The 23,359-nt window shown below is 43.4% G+C and overlaps 3 protein-coding genes across 4 annotated transcripts in view; 2 read left to right on the forward strand and 1 right to left on the reverse strand.

Annotated features, from left to right (window-relative positions):
• LOC133353395 (uncharacterized) overlaps nucleotides 1-8,050 on the forward strand; it is a 34,888-nt gene extending 26,838 nt beyond the window's left edge. Inside the window, exon 8 of the mRNA XM_061569619.1 lies at nucleotides 977-8,050. Coding sequence (XP_061425603.1) covers nucleotides 977-1,231 — 255 coding nt within the window. The 3' untranslated portion in view covers nucleotides 1,232-8,050. The remainder of the gene's footprint in view (nucleotides 1-976) is intronic.
• A 2,562-nt stretch (nucleotides 8,051-10,612) lies between these two features.
• On the reverse strand, nucleotides 10,613-15,224 carry LOC133353396 (non-histone chromosomal protein HMG-17-like). Of its 2 annotated transcripts, none has more exons than XM_061569643.1 (6): nucleotides 15,038-15,224; nucleotides 12,849-12,893; nucleotides 12,710-12,739; nucleotides 12,423-12,476; nucleotides 12,170-12,260; nucleotides 10,613-11,549 (listed from the first exon to the last, which is right to left on the reverse strand). In XM_061569643.1, the coding sequence occupies exons 1-6, from the start codon at nucleotides 15,053-15,055 to the stop codon at nucleotides 11,536-11,538; spliced, it is 252 nt and encodes an 83-aa protein (XP_061425627.1). In that variant the 5' UTR covers nucleotides 15,056-15,224; the 3' UTR covers nucleotides 10,613-11,535. The 2 variants fall into 2 exon arrangements, with proteins under 2 accessions (XP_061425627.1, XP_061425618.1); XM_061569634.1 differs by having other exon boundaries at nucleotides 12,123-12,260; nucleotides 15,038-15,223.
• A 584-nt stretch (nucleotides 15,225-15,808) lies between these two features.
• On the forward strand, nucleotides 15,809-21,910 carry GET1 (guided entry of tail-anchored proteins factor 1). Its single transcript, XM_061569656.1, has 5 exons — nucleotides 15,809-15,974; nucleotides 18,249-18,414; nucleotides 20,429-20,496; nucleotides 20,727-20,841; nucleotides 21,498-21,910. The coding sequence occupies exons 1-5, from the start codon at nucleotides 15,882-15,884 to the stop codon at nucleotides 21,569-21,571; spliced, it is 516 nt and encodes a 171-aa protein (XP_061425640.1). The 5' UTR covers nucleotides 15,809-15,881; the 3' UTR covers nucleotides 21,572-21,910.
• The last annotated feature ends 1,449 nt before the right edge of the window (nucleotides 21,911-23,359 follow it).

The raw sequence follows: 23,359 nt of genomic DNA on the forward strand, positions 1-23,359 counted from the left end.
GCTCATCCTCGCAGCAGCAGCAGCAGTAGCAGCAGCAGCAGTGGCAGCAGCGGCAGTAGCAGCAGAAGCAGCAGCGGTAGCAGCAGCAGCTTCTGGCTCAGCCATCGAACAAAGGCGGCGGTCACCGCGTCATCGTCGCGCGCTTTCAGATGCGCTTCCGCGGTCGTCTGGAACGCTCTCCCTTCCGATATTAGGAAGCCACTGGAGCTATGCACTTTTAAATCTAGATTTTAAAACTAATTTATTTAGAACTGCTTTGTTGTGTTTAGCTTGGTGTCCTTCTCCCGCACCTCTGATTAGCCCGGTTGGCTATGTACAGTGCAAAAGAAGTTCAACATACACACACGTGTGTACAGTGGTTTTCCACCCACTTTCCGATCTGTTTTTACATTGTGCCGGCGAGAAAACCCATGACTATGGGTCGTAGCCATGTTGTGTTCGGCATGATGTCCGACGTTACGCTCCACATCCTCGTTTAGCCCTGGTAGCTTCCCAAAACGTGGAGCAAAACGTCGGACATCGTGCTGAACACTGCACGATGCAATCAAACAACAAACACATCGGAGAGCTACAGCACAATCGTGAAACCCCTCGCAGTAGTGCTACTCACACGCTGCTGGAGATGGAACAGTCAACAAACTGATGTGAGCAGTCATATCCAGTCCAGCAGTCACACTCCAGGCAAAGCTATCTTTGGAAACCTCCGATTAGCACGGTTAAGTACATACGGCGCGAAATAAGTTCTACATACATACAAGTCACCCCAGGACATAAAAAATCGTGCCTAATAATACAACACATTTTACGTGTATTACCTCCCCCCTCTTCCTGTACTGATTGTTTTTCCACCTCCGAGGTGGCCACCCTGGCGGCAACCCCCTTCATTCTCAGGTTATGAAGCTCAGCGTTCACACGCAGCCACGCAGCACCGGCAACTAACGGTGTCCCTCCCTCCCTCCCGCGCGCACGCACGCAGCTGGTGAGCCACATGGAACACTCGCAGATCTCGTTCACGGCCGGCTGCAGCTCTCGCTGCAAGGGCAAGGTGGCGTCGTGCGCCTCGCAGCCCGAGTGCTTCCAGGAGTGCTGCGCGGGTAGCACCAGCTGCCTGAAGCTGGACGGCAAGCTCTACGACGTGAGCGGCGGCCCGCGCCCCGAGGCCCTCCTCGGGGCGCCCGGCCACGCCGCCACGCTCCTACTTGTGGCCGCCACCGCTCGGGCGCTGCTGTGAGTTGTCGACGGGCGCGACGGGGCGGCGGCGAGGGGCAGGGTCCCCCCCCAACCACCACCAACCACGCAGAGCCAGGCGAAGGCCCCCCCCCCCCCCACCAGTTCTGGTCACCACCGCGATGCCCCCCTCATCCGTGTTAAAGATTTCCATGTCTACCAACGCGTGCATTTCATTGATGCCGTTTCTGATTCATGTGCAAGCAGGGCGGGTACTTGAATGAACATGAGTCAGTGAGGTACCCAAAGTGAGTGTTTTTGATTGCTTAGCTGTTGAGAGTCAACCACAATAAAATAAAGGTGACTCGTTTTTAACTAATTGTACAGCCCCTTGACATTCACCTGCTGGATTAGGGCTCCCCCCATGCCACGTGGCCATGCTTCTTTACGCCCGTCAATCACTTGACAGTGATGTTAGCCATGGCCAGGAATTGGACTCTGGTCGTCAAGTGCATGGCACAGCGCTATGCCTGTGATTTATGTTTTACCGGGTGGTAAGATAGTGAAGAGTGAGATCATTTTAAACATAAGAAAAAATGGGTGGTGGTTGTATTAGCACTGTTGATACACCACAAATTATAATTATTAGTAGAGAAGAGAGTGATGAAATGCCTTCACAATCTAAGTGGGTACACTACTTTGGAACCTTTTGCGGACTGACCTGCACATTAATGCCATTCTGGTGTGCAAAAAGAGTGGTAGACATGGAACGCTTAACCCTGGATGCTTCATGAGGACTGACGCATTATATCTGCCCTAAAGTTGCAATCAGGAGTCATAGATAGACGTGGAACTGTATTTTTAGTTGATTTTATGTCACCCTTGCACGGTGCAATGCTGCATATTCATACGTGCACCTGGAGCGATGCATGTTCAGTTTTTATTTGAAAAGTGAAAGGTACCCATCCTTTATGGAGCGCTGAGGTCATGTGTGCACAGGCATGAGCACAGTCATCAGTTTTATTATTAGTGTTCAATTATTAGAGATTGATATACCAAGCTAAAGTCTCCTGGTGGAGAGAGGTCCAAGCATACGCTAATGTTGAGATAAAGAGGCACGCGAGAGCAGGTTGGAGCTCTTTTAAAAAGCATTGAACGTGATAACAAAAGACAACAGTGAAATAGTGAATAACCTAAATAAGAAAGTTTTCAATCAGGACACGTGACCTCCTACGACATGGATCAGAGAAGCATGGAGAGGTGCACGATTTGGATTCAACTGAGAGACGGAAAAACGCACATCAGATGGCACGAATTAAAGACATGTTAAGAACAGTAAATGTTCTATAGATGACGACTGGTGGTGGGGACCGCCTGTCGAGTGGCAGCCAAATACAGAAACCACCTCGGAAGTGGAGCAATGAGATCAGCCCATGTGTAGAAGTTGTACGCAAGTATGTTGAACTTCTTTCGCACCGTACGTATGAGGGGCGGGGGAAGGACAACAAACTAAACACAACAATATATTCCCAATAAATGTTTAAAATCTATGATTTTAAATTGCATAGCTCCAGTGACTTCCTAATATTGGAAGCAAGAGCGTTGCAGATGGACGCAGACGCGCATCTCCAAAGACCGCGATGCAGTGAGTCTTTGTTCGATGGCGATCAAAGTTCATCATGAGATTGAGGGATGCAAACAACTTTCCGAGATTTTCAAGCAGCAGTGCACAGAACATTCGAGATTTCAACAGACCGCACATGCATATGAACTCATTTATTTGGAGGATTGCCCTTTGTGGAGGTAAAATAATAGGTGAGCATAGGTCATGAGGCTCAAGTTATCGTTAATTGTAATCTTATAAAACAAACTCTTTTCTAACCTCTAGGAATTAAACTAACTTTGTCACGAATTGTGAAGCCAGTTATTTTGAGACATTAACACATATCAACCTGATCGCATATAATTTAATGAGATGGCATTATTAACACAGTACGTCACATATCCGACTTGCTGGAGAACACTGTATCAGCGTGTATGTGAACATGAAATGCCAGATATGTGAACACCCTAGAGATACTGAGTTACACATGAGTACATGCTTCACTGTGCTTTAAAAGCAAATTGTACGTGATATTATATTGTGTTAATTTACTGTATGTGAAACGGTCGAATTTGTGCCCATCTATAGAAAATGCTACCACACACGCCATACTGAACTGGGTGTGTGCAATTGGATATGTTACGGTCGGATATGCGACTGAATTTCATTACCAGTCGGGTACATTTTGTAATTAAATTCGTATATTAAGTCTTTATATGTTCCACGTATCTCTATGACCTCTAGCGGCATCTGGGAGACTTTCTTTCACTATTCATTCTCACGATCTCCGCGTTTCCTTTGGGAGGCGAGTCCAATTTATAAAGCAACAGCAGCTCACCTGACTAAAGACACGCACACCGTGCGGCTGTGCTGCAGTGTCGGCGGGCATCGCAGTTTTTGCCAGAGCGAAGCAATAGTCAGCCCACATTCCAAAAGTTAATTTAGTATTCCTCCCAAGTAAGCGTCCCACCTCCAGGTTTTACTGCTCACCAGTCCGGCTTTCCAAAACGTCACTTACTCAGCATACAGAAACTGGTTTTTAATATAGATACACATTATCACGTGAATAAAGAATGTATAAAAGCTGGATTTTCCGTTACGAAAAAAAGCAACAATGGGTAGTTAGAACTAGCAGAAACTCTAGAACAAGGGCAAACCAGTTTTGTTTTAATCTCTGAAATGTGTGTATGCATAGATGTGTAACAGAAGACTTCAGCAGCCTGTTGAAATTAACGCTTGTGGTTCTATTGAAAACGTGGAAACAGTCGCAAGGTGGAAGACTAAATGCAGTTAGCATTACATTAGTAAGATCCGGTCAGCTTCAGCAATAACGTTAAACTCGATCATAGCTTGCCACATACTACAGCAGCAGGAAAGGATAACGTTTGTTTCTTGGGACAATTGCTTTTTATTTCACAATACAAATACGTGGGCAAAAGCTAAATAGCTTAGCAGTTACAGCATTTGCCTTCGGGCCAGTTTATATGACAATGGTTCAATTCTCACAACTGCTCGCTAATTCCTGCAGAGATGTCCTCCAGTGCTTTGAATATTGCATTATAACTTCTATAAATAGGCTGTCATGTGCTACTGCCATCCCTCAGTTCATAATTTACCCAGACACCCGGTGCCTAATAAAGCTCAAAATCTACCGGGCACGGATTGGGAACCGTCAGAAAACAATAATGCTTTGAAGTCCTGAAAATGTCTTATTCTATAAAACACAGATATACATGAGGTGTTCCAGTCAAGAGACGCCTTTAAGAGTTTAAGACATGCTGTGGGATTATGTAAGTACAGACCTGATTCACCAAAGCATGGTCGATCGTGCCTGTAGGAACGTTTTATTAGGCTCTGCAGATAACATATTAAAGGAAAATAAACACGTTATTATGTAACTACAGGTACCCACGTCTGCTGGGTAATGATTCACAATGTTTCTCACCTGGCTGCATAAAAGGGCATTCCATTGATGTATACTATAGCTGAACTACGTAATGAAAACCAAGCACATGCCACTTCAGTTGACGAGTCACTGATCTGGTCTCAAAAGGGATTATTACAGATCCAGGTGAGAGTTTGACAAGAATGACAAGAATATAAGTGAAACGCTGCACAATTCCAAGTAAAATTCCATTCATTCACGACACTGTAACCAGGTGAAACCACAATGAAGCAACTCGACAAGGGTTTAAAGAAGACTTATGAATGTGAATGCGTTATTCAGCCTCTGTAAAATGTAACAAAAACAAGGCTCTCGTGTCCACACACTAACCGATCGCAGCTCATTTGAACTATCCCGCAATTCGGAATTTGGGAGTTTAAGAATTCACAACGTGGGTGTCGTGTTGGATGTGGTCGGGTGGCTCAGAGGTGAAACGCTGAGCTGGCACTGCTGAGATGCGGAGTATTAATCCGGGATCTCAGCAGTCTGTAATTCAACCAGGTTCACAAGTGTCGCGTGTTTACAATGTCGACCGCGTCACCAATTATATAGCACTAAATATGGTGTATATACTAATGCAATACTGAAGCATTACAACTCAAACTTTAAAGTTTGAATTCAAAGATTCGATTTGATTACTGAATGTAACATTGATAACCGCATTTAATGATGTGGGGGGGGGGGATACTTGTAAATAAAAAAAGGTTTCATACGCAATTTCCGGCTAAAGTTACTCCCTTTTTAATAAATTCCTTGCAGAGCAGTTCAGTGTATCTGCAGAAAGTATGTGTACACAAGTGCCTTGTTTTGTTAGGGTTCACTCCCCCTTACCGATTATTAATCATTAACTATGAATATGTAACTGGGCTGACAGTGGCCGCCTCTTGCGAGAAACGTCAAAGGATATCTAAGCGTGCAGAACATTTCATCAAACGGACGGTGGAGCAATACTGTGGGTTGAACCAGCAAGATGGACATCTGCGACCACTCATGTACTCTTGCTCAATGCCCCTGTGACATCTAAGTAAAAAAAAATGCTTGCAATGAACTCTTTCACGGCAGCGCCTTATCCTATTTCTTTGATTAGATATGCATAAATTCCTCATGTGCAGCAGCAAATCACTTTCACAGTTCAATCGTGTCAGCGTTGAGGGTAGACAGGAAAATACGTAAACATTACCAATCGGAGAGCTCCTTACAGTTTGTGTTTTAAAATGGGGGCCGGTCTGACTTTCCGCTGCTGCCTTTGTCCTAGAAGTTGTTGTTGCTGCTAATGGAGTTGAAGAGGCCACTAAAAGCAAGAGGCTAAACTATGGTTCGGCTTGTTACCCAGAACCGCACTCCCATTGGCACTGCATTATAGCACTGTGAAACTGACAAATCTATGTAACTGATGGGTCAAACTTTGTTCCAAGCATATAAGAAGTCACGGGGTTAAAATGGAATCTAACATGTTGACAATTTATCTTGCTCTATCACAGGTTTAAGTGATACGCAATAGTAATTCTACACATTTTCTGTTATACCAAGTTTCAAACAGACGTCGAACATTTACTCCAAAACCATATGCTAATTTGCAGCATTCTAAATGCACTTATTCGGAAAACAAGGACATGCAAATGCCGTGACATTGAGTGGAACATTTATGTACATACATTTCCATCCTATAGATTTATCCCGCACCTCCAATTAGCATGGTTGGCTACGTGAGACGTTCAACATAAACACACATTTAACGCTTATTTACTCAAATTAACATTTGAACAAAAAATACTAAACAGAAACACAATTACACAACATGTGATGCAATGCGCTGCATATTCCTAAACCATTTTTTGTCCACGCTTTCAAATGCTATTCAAATGCACACGTACATAACGACTCATGGAAACCCGTGCTGTGGAGCACAATAAATGCTGCAAAAAAGGACTTATGAAAATCGGTAGCCAATTATGCTTAAAGTCACTTCTACACTGTATACAGTTGTACAATCGTGAATTTCCAAGAGAGCACGGCCCCCCTAAATACTGAAGCTCCAAGCATGCACACTGCATTTAAACATTATCTAAAAATAGGCAGTGGCGTGCGCAGGGTACATTCTCCTGTGCTGCCACTCCAGTAAAATCGAACACATTCAAACTACCCTCATGTGATTCTTAGAAAGTCAGCAGGCATTCTGCTACTAGCCAATGGAGGAATATGGTATAATGGGATGTCACCGCAAAAGCTATACTGCATATACAATGCTCCCATTGAGAACTAGGAAAACACATATTTTGGATCAAACATTTCATATTAACAATTGGCTCTCATGAAACAATTACTGAGATTGTTTGCGGCTGTGCTGTATTGTTCTACAATGTGTTTTCAGCTGGACGGTATGTTCTGCAACATGTCTGACGTTTCTCTCCACATGCTGGGAGCTACTTCAGGAATCGAAATCCTCGCACGTGAAGTAAACAATCTGAGAGACAAACGCATCAGAGAGCTGTATGAAAATGCATCAGAGAACTATATAGCACAACCGTAAAAACCTATAGGTACGAACTTTTATTAAGGACAGTTTCTGAAAAAGCTCTCAGCAAACGTGGAGCAACACGTTGTACAACATGCTGAACACACACAGTTGGGACATTGTGGACAGCACGCTCTACATCCAGAAAATACATCAGAGCTAAACTAATTAATTATAATTATCCATTAATGAACTTATCGAATCAGCCTGTGCTGCTTGATGACCTGCCAGTGTTGAAAGCATGGCAATCCACGACTAAATTGCGTTCTTAATGGTAATTACACTGAATCGTGTGGTCTTCTCAGGCGTGACTGTTAAGATCTTTACTTTATTACAATGGATTATATAATACCAGGCTTGCCAGGTTAAATGCATTTTCAGATTAGCAATCTGCAGATTAACAAGTCTAAAACAGTGTGCAATAATTCAGCAACCACAGCAAGAATAGCAATGTAATCCAAGTGCAGAATATATTTTATCATTATACACAACAGGTCATCAGGGGGCTGTTATTCACTTGCACAGACTAGGTTGGTTCGGAGGGTGCAATGAAGTTGGTTCAATTTGAGCTTCTAATTTGACATAGGGTGCTTCGCTAAATGTTCAGAGAAGCCATAGTGCCGTTTGCTTTTTGGGGTCATTCCCACATCACTTTATATAAGATGCATTTAATATATTTGCTTACAGTATGTTAAATGTAGCTATATGCGAAACTGCGTGTAATTGTCAATGTTGATACTTTAACATTATGCTGATCACATGATTTTTGTATGAACTTAATCAAGTAAATTCCCTTTGCTCATAAATGAATTTTACTTCGGATTGAAATTGTTGCCTTGCATTGCTTCCTGGGTATTTTTAGATACATGCTAGACATTCATGAAACATGGACAGACTGTTGAAATAACAGTAGACAGCTTGCGTATGGGTCCTACAGTGTAGAGATCTTACACCTGCCACCATGAAACCCTGGTTCTCCACAAATTGCTTTCATGCCTTGGGTCACAGAATATAGCATTGACTTATTAATAATTTTGTCGCACGAAGCCAACAACTTATTTTTGTATACAACTCAAGACCACGTGCTCTAGAAACATAATTTGGCTTAACCTAGAATATGCAATAACCCTGATGCCACATACAATGGTTAAAAACAATAGGAACCAAGGTAATGTGACCGTAGCTAACAATTTTAACAGAATATTTTAATTATTCATCATAAGGTGTGATTTCAAACTACCCTCTAACAATTACAAATGCTGCAAGTGTGGACACAATTACTCAGTTCAACGTACAGGTATCCCTCGATTTACGAAAGGCATGCATTCTACAAAAATACATGTGTGAAATGAAATGTACTAAATCGGAATGGCTTTTCCTAGCAATGAAAAAAAACTATGGATGTTTTTGGCTAGACGCTCCAAACCTAAAAATCTACACCTATATAATTTTTCATATTACAAAAAAAGAATGTTACATTAAAATGATGGATTTAAAACCAAAATACTTAACTTTACAATTAACTCACCAAAAGATCTGCATGTTGGAATAAATGAAAAGGTGATGTGGAGGCGTTACTGTTCCTCTGATACCGTCACACAGGCTCCCGGTTCGATCTCGATGTAATCGAAGGGTTTACTATTTGTGTACATGAATGCAAAACTTGATCAACAGAACGTTCGTAAATCGCGGGATGCCTGTAAATTATCACTCAAATTTATGCACAGAGGTTGTTTGATGGGAAACCTAGGAATCCATGCCTTCGGCACTCTCCTTTTCAGATTCTCACTCATATCTCGACATTTTCCGATGGTTTTTAAGCAGGCAAATGTCAGTCACATCAGTACCAACAAATGTACATTTGTGCAGTGCAATTCACCATAACATACCAAATTATCTCCCACGTGCACGAGTGAAAGCCTGGACACCCCCGATGCACCACTGCAACATAGATATTGCCACGTTGAAACCAGGACATTGTAAATATTGAGCGCACAATTAAACCACAGTAAGCAACACATTGCCACCTTGAGACAAGTTGTTCTAAACACCAGTGCTGCATTACTATTTTTAAAAGCAAAAAAGGCCACAATTGTAATGGTTCCTATAAAAACAGCACCATTGTGTAGCTAACTTCAAACAGGTAATGTCAAAATGTTCAGGGATGCAGAACAGTACGGTTTTGCAATCGACAAAACTTTCCTCGTTATGAACCAATAACAAGCAACGCATGCTTAAATGTATATAACGTTGTCAAAATCGCCAATCGTATAATTAAAAATACATTGTATCTTGACTCATTCAAGTGTAACATGTTGGCACTTTCTCCATGTGCTTAAAAATTGCACGTTACATGCATAAATTTTGTATAAAATGAAAGTTTCACCCTCCCAGAATTCAGTAAATAGGACTATGGCCCAATTACTTTTTAAATGCTGGATTACAGCACCGTTAACCTGCTTAAATGATTTAAAATTAAGCTTCATACACTACCTGACCACATTACATCTTCAAGTCCTTGCAGTCACATTCCACAAGGTGGAGTCACTTGAACTTTATACTCATCCTTGGTGAGAAAAATGCAGCCACCATTTTAGCAAGTTGTCATGTGCATGGCAAAGCAACATGTGAATACATCTTAACTCCAGTTCCAGAACCTACCACAGTAACGCTTTCTGCAACGTCAGATGGTTATTTATTGGATATATTTGCAGAGAATTAAAGACTGCTGGCAAGTGTCAAGTACCGGAGTTGAGATTAATCTACTGTATTGGATTAAAGTTCAATTGATCTTTCTATATCCACCTCAATTACCATATTGACGTTTAAGATTGTCATCAAATCAGAATGCCAACGTAACCTACAGTACATCAACCATGGCACTTTTGTTAATGTAGTAGCAAAGCCCAAAACACATTTACACCAACAGGACCATTCCACAAAACGAATTTGAAACCGAAGTTCCAGGAGACCCGTTTTAGGCCACAAACAAGCTATTTTAAAACTAATATTTGATTCAAACCAGTCAACATTAAGTCGCAAAACGAAAATACACATGGAAAGTTATCAAACGTGACAATTACTAGATGTGCAATGGTAAAAAAAGGACATCTCCAAATGCAACCATGTTGAAGTGGCTTAAAGCCTGGTTTCCTGAAACCAAAATGTAGCTTTGTACACCTGAACTCATGGAAATTCAAGTAACATAAGTATAACCATATCACAATTGTTTCCATACACCAAGTAGTTTGCTCACGCTTTTAAGATGTAAGTAAAGTTCAAATAAAACGCCGCATATCATGCATGTCCCGAAGCACTTTAATAAGTTGCTGTGTGCGTACTGAAAAAAATATTTGTTAAACCAAAAATACAGAACAATGCATTAGAGAAAACATCCACATTTTATTTATAATTGTAACGGATCCAGTAAATATTTTCCAGGCATTTCTAACAGCTATGTTGAGTGTTGGGATGATAGGTTACTGAAACTAACATTACAACAGAATGGCATTTGACTAAGAGAAGAATGCATTGTCAAGAGACATTTTATTTCCAATGACAAAATTACATCATATTTCACGTAAAATTATGCATTCATTACCAAGCCGTATAAATGTAAAATTGTAACTTTCATTTTAGACTCAACTGCCTTGCGCACACATGCATTTAAACCACAATTTATGCAAATTATATTTCTAAGCTGCCGTTTAAACCACACAAGACCAATAATGCAGCTAAAAATAAAGCTATCATCCCAACACCACCTTAATGGGAAGGAAAAAAATCCTCTTTTTAAAAACACCCCACTGCTAAATTTAAATTTTACAAAAAACACACAATGTTATTAAAGTTAAAAAAGGATGTCATGCCAATTGGTTGTGTACCGATCTTAAAATGTACTTTATAATGAGAAACTACTGGTTAATACTACTGCATGGTGGGAATGTTGCCACTGCTGTGTTGTCTAAACTGTTGTACAACACATTTAGAAGGCTGAATAATAAGCATTCCTGAGCATTCCAACTGGCCTAATACAAAGCGGGATCCAAAAATAGCGTCATGTACACTGGGCCGAGGACACTCTACTTGGAGATGGGCGTAATAAACTGGCTTCCTCACAAGGAATGCTCAGGTCTGTTGCAGCCTTAACTAATGGAACAAACTATGAGGTGGGTAAGCCTAAAAGCGGGTTTAAAATCTGTAATAATAAAAAAAGGACAACTGTACAGGAAGCTGGGGATGTCACAGACTAGTTAAAGCGGACGAGCTGAGAATGAGCTTCACTTGGAGTCGCTTGCCGCTGCCTCACTGGCTTTTGTCTGTGAACACATGCACACACACACACACAAAGTCTCAGACAATGAATGGTAAAAACGGTTTGTAAAACATTAAGTGATGTGTTGCACATGTGCAACATTTGAACAGCATCGATTAGATATAGAATAGTTAAATGGTATAAAAGAGTTCTCAATGCATGTTGATGAAATGCAATGGATATTTAATGTGTCGGAAAAATAGAATAGAAAGGTGTGGAAGCCGCTATGCGGCCGAGATTGAGACACGACAAAAGCAGATGATTTGCACGGACAAGAGAAATCTACAGCGCCACCCTCCCCATACCTTCAGTAAATAAAGTTGTGATGAATCAAAACTAGCTAATGAGTTTACTTTTACTCCAAAAAGGTACCCAGCTTCTTCAGGGAGAAGAATTGCCTTTGAAGAAGTTCAAAGGGCCAGGCACTGCACCTATCCAGTCACATCTCTTGAATCCAAAAGTAATGTAAAGAGGATTTAGTTCAAAAGTGCCTTCAGATTTCTTCTGTCGATGCAGAGGACAGCGAGCAAGCGAGAGCAGGTGATTAGTGAAGCAAGCTGTGGAGAGGGGGGGTTACCTCCTCTCCGTTATCAGCCGTAGCGGCAGCAGCAGAAGCAGCCTTGCCTGCATCCTGCTTGGGCTGCTCGTCGGCCTTGCCCTTCCCCTTCTTCCCCTTAGCCTTCTCCTCCGCAGGCTTCTTAGGGGCCTTCTCCTTCTGTGAGCAAGAACGAAACGCACAACCACCTGGTCAAGCCCACGTAACGCTAAATTTAGTACTTGACAAAGCACAAATGTCATCGAAAGTGGATGAAGTGGAATGATGGCAGATTAAATAAAAATGGCAACAGCACGGACGTTCAGGAAAAGCATTATTAACCTTGGGGGCAGCAGCCTTCTTCGGTTTGGGCTCGGGCTTTGGTGCCTGGGGGCGCTGTGGAGGAGAGTCAATACACACGTCAACGCATGCACCACAAGACCACCATCCATTTCGCGACCAACAAAACACCAAGCACGGCTTGTGACGAGGTAACGCTGACGTCACACCCCGTCGACTTACCCATAACTCGAAAAATACTAAGCAACCGTGATAATACATTAATTAATAAAACTTGCAATTAAAATAAGCAATCAAAAATGTCTTGTGAGAATGCATTCAAGTCTTACTTGTGAAAGCCTGACAGACCTCCTCTGCGGCTGAAAAAAAGTAAAGAAACAGTAAAAATGTAAATACAAAAAAATTAATCACGTTTAAGTACATGTATAAAAAAAAGTGTGCAAGTGTAAACAAACTGAGAATACAAACCTCACTCTTCGCCTTCTTTGCGTCTCCAGCTCCCTCACCAGCACCCTGAACGCCAAGGCAATAATCAATTAGTTGTGATAGCGCCGCCCCGAGAGCTGCAATCATTCACGTGACCAGACTCCCGCTCAAACACCACTCCGCGCCAAAAATACAAACACATAAAAGCGCGCGTACACGCGCAGTAGTAGTCGTAGCAGCACTAAAAACCCCGCGAATATATAAAGGCACCTGTCCACCCCCCAACGGGGGGTCATTAACAATAACCTTCAAAAAACGGCAGCGGCCAAATAGCGAGGGCTTTGCATCTTCTTCTTTGCGAGTTACAATTCCAGTTCCCGCCGGTTCTCTCAAAACAAAAACCCCCTTCGCCTCCTCCTCTCGCAGGGGTCAGAGGGGACACACACCGCAAACTTCTTGTGCACAACAGCCGAAATATTTGACAACTATTTCGAGGAAATAACTTCAAACCCCCCCCCCCCCACGACGGTAAAAAATGACATCCATAGGTATTTTTAAAGTAAAACGGCCAAGCGACGTCCATAACTGTTTCAAAGGCGCGCTCTCAAGTGCACGGGTATTCGTTCGGGACTGCAAAAGTTGGAATGGCGCCATTCCACCCCTCGTGGCTGCCACCACAACCACTACCACCACACCCTCGTGGCTGCATCTGCTACCACCACCACACCCTCGTGGTTGTAGCTGCCACCACGTCCACCACACGGTGGTGGTTGTAGCTGCTACCACCACCCCTCGTGGTTGTAGCTGCCACCACGTCCACCACACGATGGTGGTTGTAGCTGCTACCACCACCACCCCTCGTGGTTGTAGCTGCCATGTGCTGCCCCCCCAAATTTTGGGCGCGAATTTCGGTTGGGGGTGACGTCACTCGTTTTGGGGTTTCCCGCCTTTAGCGATTTGAATTAGCGGGAGATGGGAGGGAGGGATAACGAGTTCTATAATTATAAACTTCGTACGTTTAATAACCACAAACGATGTGATATCGGTGAAGAGGACCAATTAAATTGAATATATTAGTTAATAAAAAAACACTTTTATCGGATAATTTTTTTTATATCACAACCGAGCCCTCCCCCACCCCTTAAACACATTGTTTTAAAACACTAAACATAGAAGGCGGCTTAGCTGATGTGCATTTCGCCTTTTCGCGCGTAAACACCACGCGCGATGTGCAGCAGCAAACCACAACAAATGCGGCTCCGTATTATTATTATACCGTCGCATTTAACCCCAATCCTCGCCTTCGTCTTGCAGCAGCACGACGCGCAGTTGACAATAACGAGTCGCGTAATTTTTTTTTGCGTGTGAACGTTACGAGATAAAATTAGCAGCTCGAGTCGTGGTTTAGTGCAAGAGGGGGGGGGGGGGACGAGGCGGCCCTCGGCGTCCGCCATTGTTCGCCGCCTCCTCTTGGCGCGCAAAAATAACGCGGCGCGGAGCGCGGGACGAGGCGGAAAAACCGCGCCAAAGACGCCGTCTAAACCACAAAACCTCGGAGAAATATCGACTAAACGCTTCGGCAGAGGCGGAGAAAACGAAACGCGTGCCGCTTATTCCGTGGTGCGTCACACGGCTACGAGAGGTGGTGGTGGTGGGGGGGAAGGAGCGAGCGGAGCCGCCGCCATCGAGCGTTGCGACATCGCGACGGAGGTGGAAAAAAACATCACGAAACCGCTTTATAAGCCGCTGGAGCCCTCGACGAAGTTTAAACTTTGTTATTTGTCAAGGGAGGAGAAGGAAATGGCAATCGAGCGTTGCTTCGGATTAATGGTTATTTAATTTTATTTTAATCGCGGCCATAAAATGTTGGGCGTCGGAGACGAAGACGACAACGACCACGAGAGGCGGACGACTATCGCCTCTTCTTCGCTCATTAGCATTTTTATTTATAAAAACAGTTAACTTGCACGCACGTTAGTTTAACTCGCCGTTAATTTTATTTAAAATGCAATGAAATTTATGCCAGAATTACAAAAAAATATTTACTCAACAATTACCGCCATTTTATTCGCGTTCCTCTCCCCCCCCCCCCCGACGCGCGTAAAATTTACCTCACGACCTCACTTATTTCTTCTTTAACAAAATACATAAAAAAAACTCTACCTAAGCGCATCAAAGCGTTCATGTATTTTTTTAACAACCCTCGTGTTATAATTAAGCGCGAGGCTCACCTTTCTCTTGGTGGTCATGTTTGCTGTAGTAGTGGTGGTGGTCGTAGTAGTATCTCACAAGTCGGCAATGCACCGCCTCGCGCGCTGCGTCTCTGCCACAAATGCGCGCGCACAACTCAAGTTCCACTATACAAATACGATGCCCTCATTTGCATAATTTATGCTCACGACATTCTCAACCGTCCTTTCCCGGCTTCGCGTCTGCTCTCATTGGATGGTTTGAATTCGATTTGGCCAATGAGCGACGAGCGGCGCGCGCGCCCCGTGCACACGCAACACCCCCCCTCCCTCCCCTCGTAGTTGTTGGAGCGACCCCGCCCCCACAGCCATTGGACGCGGCCGGGTGGGCGTGTGCGCGGTGACGTCATCGCGGTCACGCCCACTTCTGTCGAGCGAAGACTTTTACACAAAAACAAGTTGAATTCCGTTGAGGTGGGAAAACAAGTTGTTGTTGTTGTTAAAGGAACGTCGCGTTTTAAAATCGCGCGCAAAAAAACGAACGACCAAAAATCCCCATGCCCTCAAAAGGAGAACTTTGACCGCACCCACCCCCCTCCCCCTCTGCAATGGTTCAACGATGGTTGCAACCATAACCCACAACGCTATTGCAATTCCCACACCGCATAAGCCAGACGGGCCCTTTGCATTTAGATGCACGTTTCTAATTGGCTGGCGCCGGCTCGAGACGAACGCCGTTCTCGCACCCGATTGGTTGTTGGCGCGAATGGGGGGGGGGGGGGCGAAGCGAACGTGCCGCGCCGCGTGCCTATGCGCTGTACGGTATCCAGAGCCCCATTGGCGCCCATGTTGTGGTCGTGTTGAGGCGTGGAAGGCGGCGAGGGCGATGGCGGAGCACGCGTGCGGTTGGGCAGTGGTGCTGTTCGTCGTCTTCCTGTGTAACCTGTGCAGGCTGCTGCTGCCCGCGTTCGCGCTGCTGGTGAGAGGGACCCGTCGTCGTTGTCTCTCCTTTAAAAAAAAGTCCCCCTTTTGTTCGCGCCACGGGCACCTTAAGACTGCGCACTAACGCAATGTCACGTCCCCACCGTGCAGTCTGATCTAAGAGGGGGGAAACCCAACGCATTGTTTATCTCTCGCCGTGCTGAGGGGTGCTCCGGTTGCGTGGTTCGAGCTGTGTGGAGACGTAAGTTTGAGGCTTGGATAACGACATGAAAGCGTCTAAAGTCACTCGTGGTGCAATGACGTCGTCACGTAGACGATTTGACGAAGTGACGTGGTGGAGATATCGTAAACTTTAAAGTATTGTTTTCGTACAAACACCGAGCTTAAGGACGTCGGCGGACATCTGTTACCACGGCCTGGGTGTGTGTTTACAAAGTGTGCTTCAGGTTGAGTAGTCGTGGTGAAGTATGGTCAAAAACAACCAAGGGAGGCATTCGTCCAGCAGTAGAAATTAAGAAGATTATCGTGAAGTGTTGTGTGTCGTGCATAAAACATCCAGCGGTGTGTGGGAGACGTCAATGTGGTCTTGTGCAGGAAGTCAGCAGTGGTCCTTTAGCAATATAGAACTTTCAGTGCACTAACCACCCCACCACTGTTAACAACACCATACTAAGATGTGCTCGTGATGTCCTTAAATAAGCTCATCTCCTGTTTGTAGTCCTACGCCTGTTGTGGAACTCTCACATGCCGATGGTGGGGGCTTGTATATCTGAAGGACAACCACTGTTGAATTCCAAACAAGATGGTACCTATTGTATCTACCCCAGAGAAATGATGGGCCGAGTCAACACCCAGGATATGAAGAGACTCACAAAATGTGAGTTTCTTCATGAGCCCATCCATGAGGTTTCGATGTGAGAATCTAAATGAAAGATTCAATCATGGTTTTCCAAAATGTATACACATTATTGCACTATGAATTAGATAGTATTCTTACCCTTAGATGGGGTGGAAGAGTGGCACAGTGGTAAGCACATTGCATCATGAACCCAGTGACCTGTATTTGATTATTGGCTGCAGCTGAGATCAGAAAGATATATTTAGAAATATGCGATTCGAGTTTTTGGCTGATATGAATTTCCACACGATAAGCCACTTCATTGGGCTATCATTTGAGGCCAGGTCTCCTGAAAATGAGCTATATAGCTCAGTGAGCCTTACCTGGTCAAATAAAAAAAGTTTAAATACCTATATAACCTCTTGCCACGGCAGCTCTCACCTACTTCAGAATTTTCTTGCTGTGGTTCCACCTGATTAAGATTGCTTGTGTTGCGATCGAAACGTCGTGATTTGTATTATTTTATTTCTACCTACGTGACTTTACCGAAAGAACCAATAAGTATGGATTCCTGCAGTCACAAAAGCTTAAAATCAAGATTAAAAGTTTAAATAGTTTAGTTTAATTATCTCTCCAGGCCCTGTGTTCCCCCTTCATCATACACCGAGCAGTGTGGTGCAGTACCATCATTCAACTCCCTTGATTAAAAAAAATGCAGGGAGGCCTTTATCCAGCAGTGGACTGAAACTAATTATTGTTATACCCTTTGTACATATGCATAAACACAGTACATCATGTGCAAGTATGTATATTCGTTTAATAAAAAATGGATTTCTGTTCACTTCAAAATCTTAAATTCATCATTTTGCTGATACAAAAATGTGAAATGAACCTGGTGGATGTGTAACGTGGTTCTTTAGAGGTTGCTTTGAGCACTGGACGTTGGTGAGACTCAGTATTTTTGTTAACATAGTACACATGCTCCCCAGGAGCATTAACATTGCCATAAACTGGTGTGCAAACAGTTAATTTGTAGGTGTTCCTCAATTGTATCCCAATTGTGCTATTGGTGTCATGTTATGAGACCAAAGTATCCATTTGGATCACACATGCTAGAGAATGGCCCACAGAAGCATACATCAGAGCAACCTCTGAGATTCCTTCCAGTTACCTGGTCCACACAATACAGGGCAGCACTTTTCCACCCGCTCTGCCACATGAGGGCAATGTTCATTGAGTAAAAATAATATTTTATTTCTCAGAGCTGGAATTTAACCAAATGAAGTGCAGAATATACTTTTTGTGCAGTTATTGCTGACCAAGCTGGAACTGTCAACTTGCTGAATTTGAGAACCCAGTTTAAGCACAGGCAGCTTTCCTGGATTCAAACCCACGATCTCTGCAGTGGCAGACAATTGTGTATCTTAGCAATTGCACTTGTTCCCTTCCCATGTTTTTGCGTGAATGGTGGAGGTGGTGCGGCTGACACAGCCGGACTCCGGACGGGAGCTGGAGCTGAGGGAGGAACTGCGGAAGATGCGGCGGGAGCTTGCCACCATCAGCGTCATGGACGAGTTTGCACGCTACGCCCGCTTGGAGCGGCGCATCAACAAAGCCAGCGACGAGCTGAAGACCTCGCGTGCGTTCCGCCTTTCACACCACTGCCAGCAGCGAGATTGGAGGCCGCAGGAAAAAGGGAACTCGCCCCAGTTAGCACTAGAGACGTTTTAAGATGAAAGCAACAAAAATAATACTACTTTAATGATCAAATATTGTCAATCGGACCATTTACATGCGATGTTTGACTTTATTCATATATCTTCAGACTAGTGTTGGGCCATTCCTGTAAAATTGTATCCAAATTCCACGATCTAATGAAGGCTATTATGCCAGCAGCAAGCAATTGCAGGGCTGCATATTTAACTTTACAATAATTCCATTACAATTCCTTGCAGGGATTGCGATTCCTCTGGATTATTCCCAGGTTAAAATGTCCATTCACTGGAATGGAGTTCTAATGGGGAAAATATGCCATGGAAGGAAATGTTCAATATAATTGCCCTTACTTGGAGACACAGGAATTGCCATTGAAATGAATGACATTCTTTGAGAGCTGAGGAATCACGCAGTGTATAACCATATTAATTTAAATGGTTGATATATGATCCTTATGGCGGTACCCCGGGCTACCAAATAATACAAAATGGCCGAGGCAATTAAATATTTTATTTCTGGGACACTATTTTTTCCAGGGGTGCACTTAACGCCGCGACTTGTAGCAATCAATCCGAAATCAGTGCTACTCCACGATGTCGAAACGCAGCGAGGACGATTGCACTGAAACCCTGAACGCTCGTATGCACCATAGTTGATTGTGTACAGCTCATCGAGATCGAGATAAGTCGATTGCCGCAATCGCCGACCATAGACAGACTAAAAATGACTGCATCACGGACATTATGCAAGAGCCGGGGTACTATGGGACCCCGGGGTACCGCCATCAGGTTCATATGTGTCTCCAACTGAATGGGGATTCCTTGGGCGCCTAAGAATCATCCAGTAGGATCCCCGTTCATTGAAATCGTAAGTCCAGGAATTTCCATTCAAATGCATGGCCAATTCCTAAAGAGTGACATCAAAATTAAATAAAATGTATATATCAAACACTCGTTTTTTCATGAAAACAATGTACACTAAAATATCGGAATTATAACTTAATGTTTTTCTGATGTTCAATGTTTTTTTCGTGTTAACTGTTCACAAAAAAAAAGAGCAATGTAAATATTAAAAAGCAATGTTTATTCTCAAATAAAATAACAAAGAATAAAATAGAAAAGCGAGAAGTCCAGGGTCAACGCTAAACCAACAGCAATCTTAAATCTACTTTTCAGTATATTCACTTTTAACCTATCTGCACTATTATACAACTCTCCGTGGTGTTTGTAGTGGGACTATTTTTTTTAATCGGAGGGGGGAAAAGTTTTTTTAGCATAAAAACAACATGGAAAGGACAACATCGACGTAATAGGAGAGGTCAAGATCCACCATTCCCACGATCTTATTAGGAATTGTATTCAATGATAATTATTCAATCGGGATTCCACTTTAGGAATTGTGAGAATCAGCCAGGTCCACTTAAGACCGAGTGTTACTCAAGTTGATGAGGTGTTTGATAGTAACTGCATTTGAGTTTAACTTAAAACGTATATTTTTTAATCCAGTACAATGGTCCATGTGTCTTTTTTTGCTTAGGTCACGTGATACTTTCATGCCAACGTGACAATCTTGTCGGATGGTGCAGGGTTATTTACAATAACTTTGATCTAAAACTACCACATGGCCTAACCCAAAAACAATTATGTTGGATTTGTTTTTGGGTTTATTCTGCTTTTATGCACAGTGCTTAAGTTATTACGTTTGTGCAGGACAATCGTCCTCATGGAGTTGCCTTTGTGTTTAGCAGCATTGCATATTGTCCATTTGCCACATTAATGCTTTTGAGCAGTGTGAAAGGAGAACGAACCACTTAAGTGTTGTTCCCACACTACACACACGCGAACATCCATTCATTCCCGTTTATTATTTGTATGTGGGGTTTACATTGAGAACCCCCTTTGGCCCACCGTTGAACATTATGTTTTTGGTGTTCACAGTTCAGGCACGAACAACCCAGCTGACAACTATGAAGTGGGTTATAAACATCTCCTTCTACACTCTGCAGGTGAGTGTGCAGTCACACCATCATTATTTTAATGCGAAATTGTGTAATTCGCTTTGCATCCCGACACGAGTGATGTTACGTAGTGAGTTAAAGGTTCATTAATCTAAGTTCATTCATGCATAAATAAGTAATACAGTGGTCTACATGGTTCCTGAGGGACTTCGTAAACATCTTCATGTGTGTTCCATGTTTTGAGTATTACCGGTGCATGTTGTGTTTGGCAATGACAGGCAGTGGTGATGATCACTCTGATATGGAACTACTACTCTACACCGGTGGCAATGCTCCCATCCAAGTGGGTCTCACCTCTAGAAAAGCTCGTGGCTTTTCCCACAGGTGTCCCAGGTCAGAGCGTCTTGTGTGAACCGTTACGCATCATAACTGCTGTTTGCAGAGTGTATGTCTTCAAGTGCGCCAACAATAGTATATGAGTTAACTTGACAAGCCATGGTTGGCTTCACAGCCTGAGTCGTAAGTGTGCTTGCCATGAACACAGTGCCCAGAATCTTAGGTTAAAGTCACACACTGACATAGTAATTTCGACAGTTAATTCATCATTATCTATTGTCAATCCATTGCGGGATGAAGGCCTCTCCAAATCGCCGTCATCTCTCTCGATCCAGTGATGTAATAATCCACCCGGCACCTGCGCACAGGCCGATTTCATCACACCATCTTCTCCTTGGATATCCTTTCGGATATGTTTCATTCCTTGGCTGCCACTGTCACTTTTCTTGTCCATTGGCCATCATGCCTGCTAGCAACATGTCCTGTCCAAGCCCACTTACTTTTTCTTTTATTTGTTTTCCCTGCGCATGTTGCCTGATCCACGTGTTGCTCTTCATGTCTGTCGATACAATTCCAAGCAGGCATCTGCATACTTCTTTGCACACTTATTTGTTTGTGTTCAATTTATTTTACAAAGGTACAGCGAGTGAAACTGTGAAGGAGTGAGGGACATCTGTTCAGCTGACACTGTCATCTTTCGTCCCCACTTGCAGGAGGCATAGGCATCACGTGCTGGCTGCTGGTCTGCAACAAGATTGCAGGCTTACTCTTCCAGCCGTTCACCTGAGACTGCATCACTGAAACTCTCCTATATCAACTTAGGGCGCTTCGAGGCACAGCTCCGCCTGCCCAGCCTTACCTCCAGCGGGTCGCTCTAATTGTGCGACGGCTTTTTTTTGGCGGACGCAGTAAAACCTTTAACAGCGACTCGCACGTCTGGCAGACTCGCTTCTTTGCGACTAAGTATTGCTGTTTACTTGATTTTGTTACCCTTTGTTTTTTTAAACGTGCAGACCTTGATCGATGTATATATAATACCCAGGTCATGTTGGACTATTTATTATGTAAGCGAGTAATCAGCCGTGAACAAAATCTTTGCATCAAAAATAAATGTGCGTCAAAAATACAGGTTTGGTGACTCCTTTTGAATGATCAAAGTGTGATAATTTACCACTCATTACATGTTAAGAGGTCCTGTTAAGTGCCAATGTACGCACACTGTTAATTATAACCGTTACTCTTAATTTGAAAGGAAGAGTGATAGCATCGTGGTTAGTGTACTAAACTACAAACTTAGTGACCCGAGTTCCATTCCCAGCCACGGCTAACATCAGGATACTCAGCTAATATTAAGCCAGCATTGTTCTTCACACTGCAATATGTGAAGCTTCAGGAGGGCAATGTTTAGGGGTTCCCCCATTAAACGCCATATTTTGAACTTCTTTCGCACGGTATGTAGCCCCAACCCTGCTAATTGGAGGTGAGCCGATGTCACTGAACACATGATCAGTTTAACACATAACCCGACAGCCAATTAGTAAGGGATTTGTCACATCAACAAAACGCCAATTAGTTACTACTTCAGCCCACCGGTGTGTTGTAGAGTAAATCCACAACATTTACAGTTTGAGTACGACGTTTCGCTGGTAGTTACATCCAGCATGATCGGGTGATTTACAGAATAGTGAAGCCATCCACCTGCGTCCGGTCTTAATAGAGCAGCAGGACGACGTCATCACTGAACCCATCAGGTGCAGAAGGGGGGGTTATTGTAATATAATTAGTGATGTAATTAGTATGTTTCCTTTTAGTCTCACGCTAATGTTACAAACCGTCTGTTGTGCAGTGCTAGATATCGAGTGTGAAAACCAGTCAAATTAGTGAACAGACGGTAAGTAAACATTGGCGTAAGACTAAAAGAACACCAAATAAATATTAAATACTCTAAAACACAACTGTCGTCAGTTACAGAACATGCTTGCCAACAAGGACACTCAATTTGTTTGATAACGTTGAAGTGATGTAATTCGATAATCCATTGAAATTGAGAGAAATACAAATAATTGTAACCGCTCTGACAGCTACAGGCTTAGTGCGGCCTATAAGCGTATTATTGAGTAATTGTAAGATGAGATGAAGAGGAAGGCAGAAGAAGAGGTGGGGCGATGTGGTGCGATCGGACGTGGTGGCGCGAGGAGCGGAGGGAGAGCTGGCGTGGAACGGGGTGGTGTGGAGAAGGTGGCAAGGACGCGGAACACCCCACACGAGTGGGACAAACGCATGGAAGAAGATATCTTACATTGCAAATAGAGGAAACACAAACTAATTAAATTATTACTCATCAATCCCCCCTCGCCTCTGATTTCTGCACCTGATGGGTTCAGTGATGACGTTGTGTCCTGCTGCTCTATTTGAGACCAGAAGCAGGTGGGTAGCTTCACTATTCTGGCAAATCTCCAACACACTTTGGTTATTTCGGTAAAGTCACATATAAAGATAAAATAATTACCTGAGAAACGTCATGGTACTCAAATTGTAAATGTGGATTTACTCTCCAACACACTGGTGGGCTGAA

This window comes from Lethenteron reissneri, chromosome 6 (assembly GCF_015708825.2).
Source record: "Lethenteron reissneri isolate LAM-NWPU_2019-01 chromosome 6, ASM1570882v1, whole genome shotgun sequence".
NCBI lineage: Eukaryota > Metazoa > Chordata > Hyperoartia > Petromyzontiformes > Petromyzontidae > Lethenteron > Lethenteron reissneri.

Excerpts from the sequence above, each read along its gene's own strand:
- GET1 (XM_061569656.1), top strand. The coding sequence starts at position 15,882 with ATGGCGGAGCACGCGTGCGGTTGGGCAGTGGTGCTGTTCGTCGTCTTC. Across the intron at positions 18,415-20,428 it reads CGACGAGCTGAAGACCTCGC|TTCAGGCACGAACAACCCAG; the intron begins GTGCGTTCCGCC and ends TGGTGTTCACAG. Across the intron at positions 20,842-21,497 it reads TTTTCCCACAGGTGTCCCAG|GAGGCATAGGCATCACGTGC; the intron begins GTCAGAGCGTCT and ends CCCCACTTGCAG.
- LOC133353396 (XM_061569634.1), bottom strand. Across the intron at positions 12,740-12,848 it reads CAAAGAAGGCGAAGAGTGAG|CCGCAGAGGAGGTCTGTCAG; the intron begins GTTTGTATTCTC and ends ACTTTTTTTCAG. Across the intron at positions 11,550-12,122 it reads CGGCTGATAACGGAGAGGAG|ACAAAAGCCAGTGAGGCAGC; the intron begins GTAACCCCCCCT and ends ATGTGTTCACAG.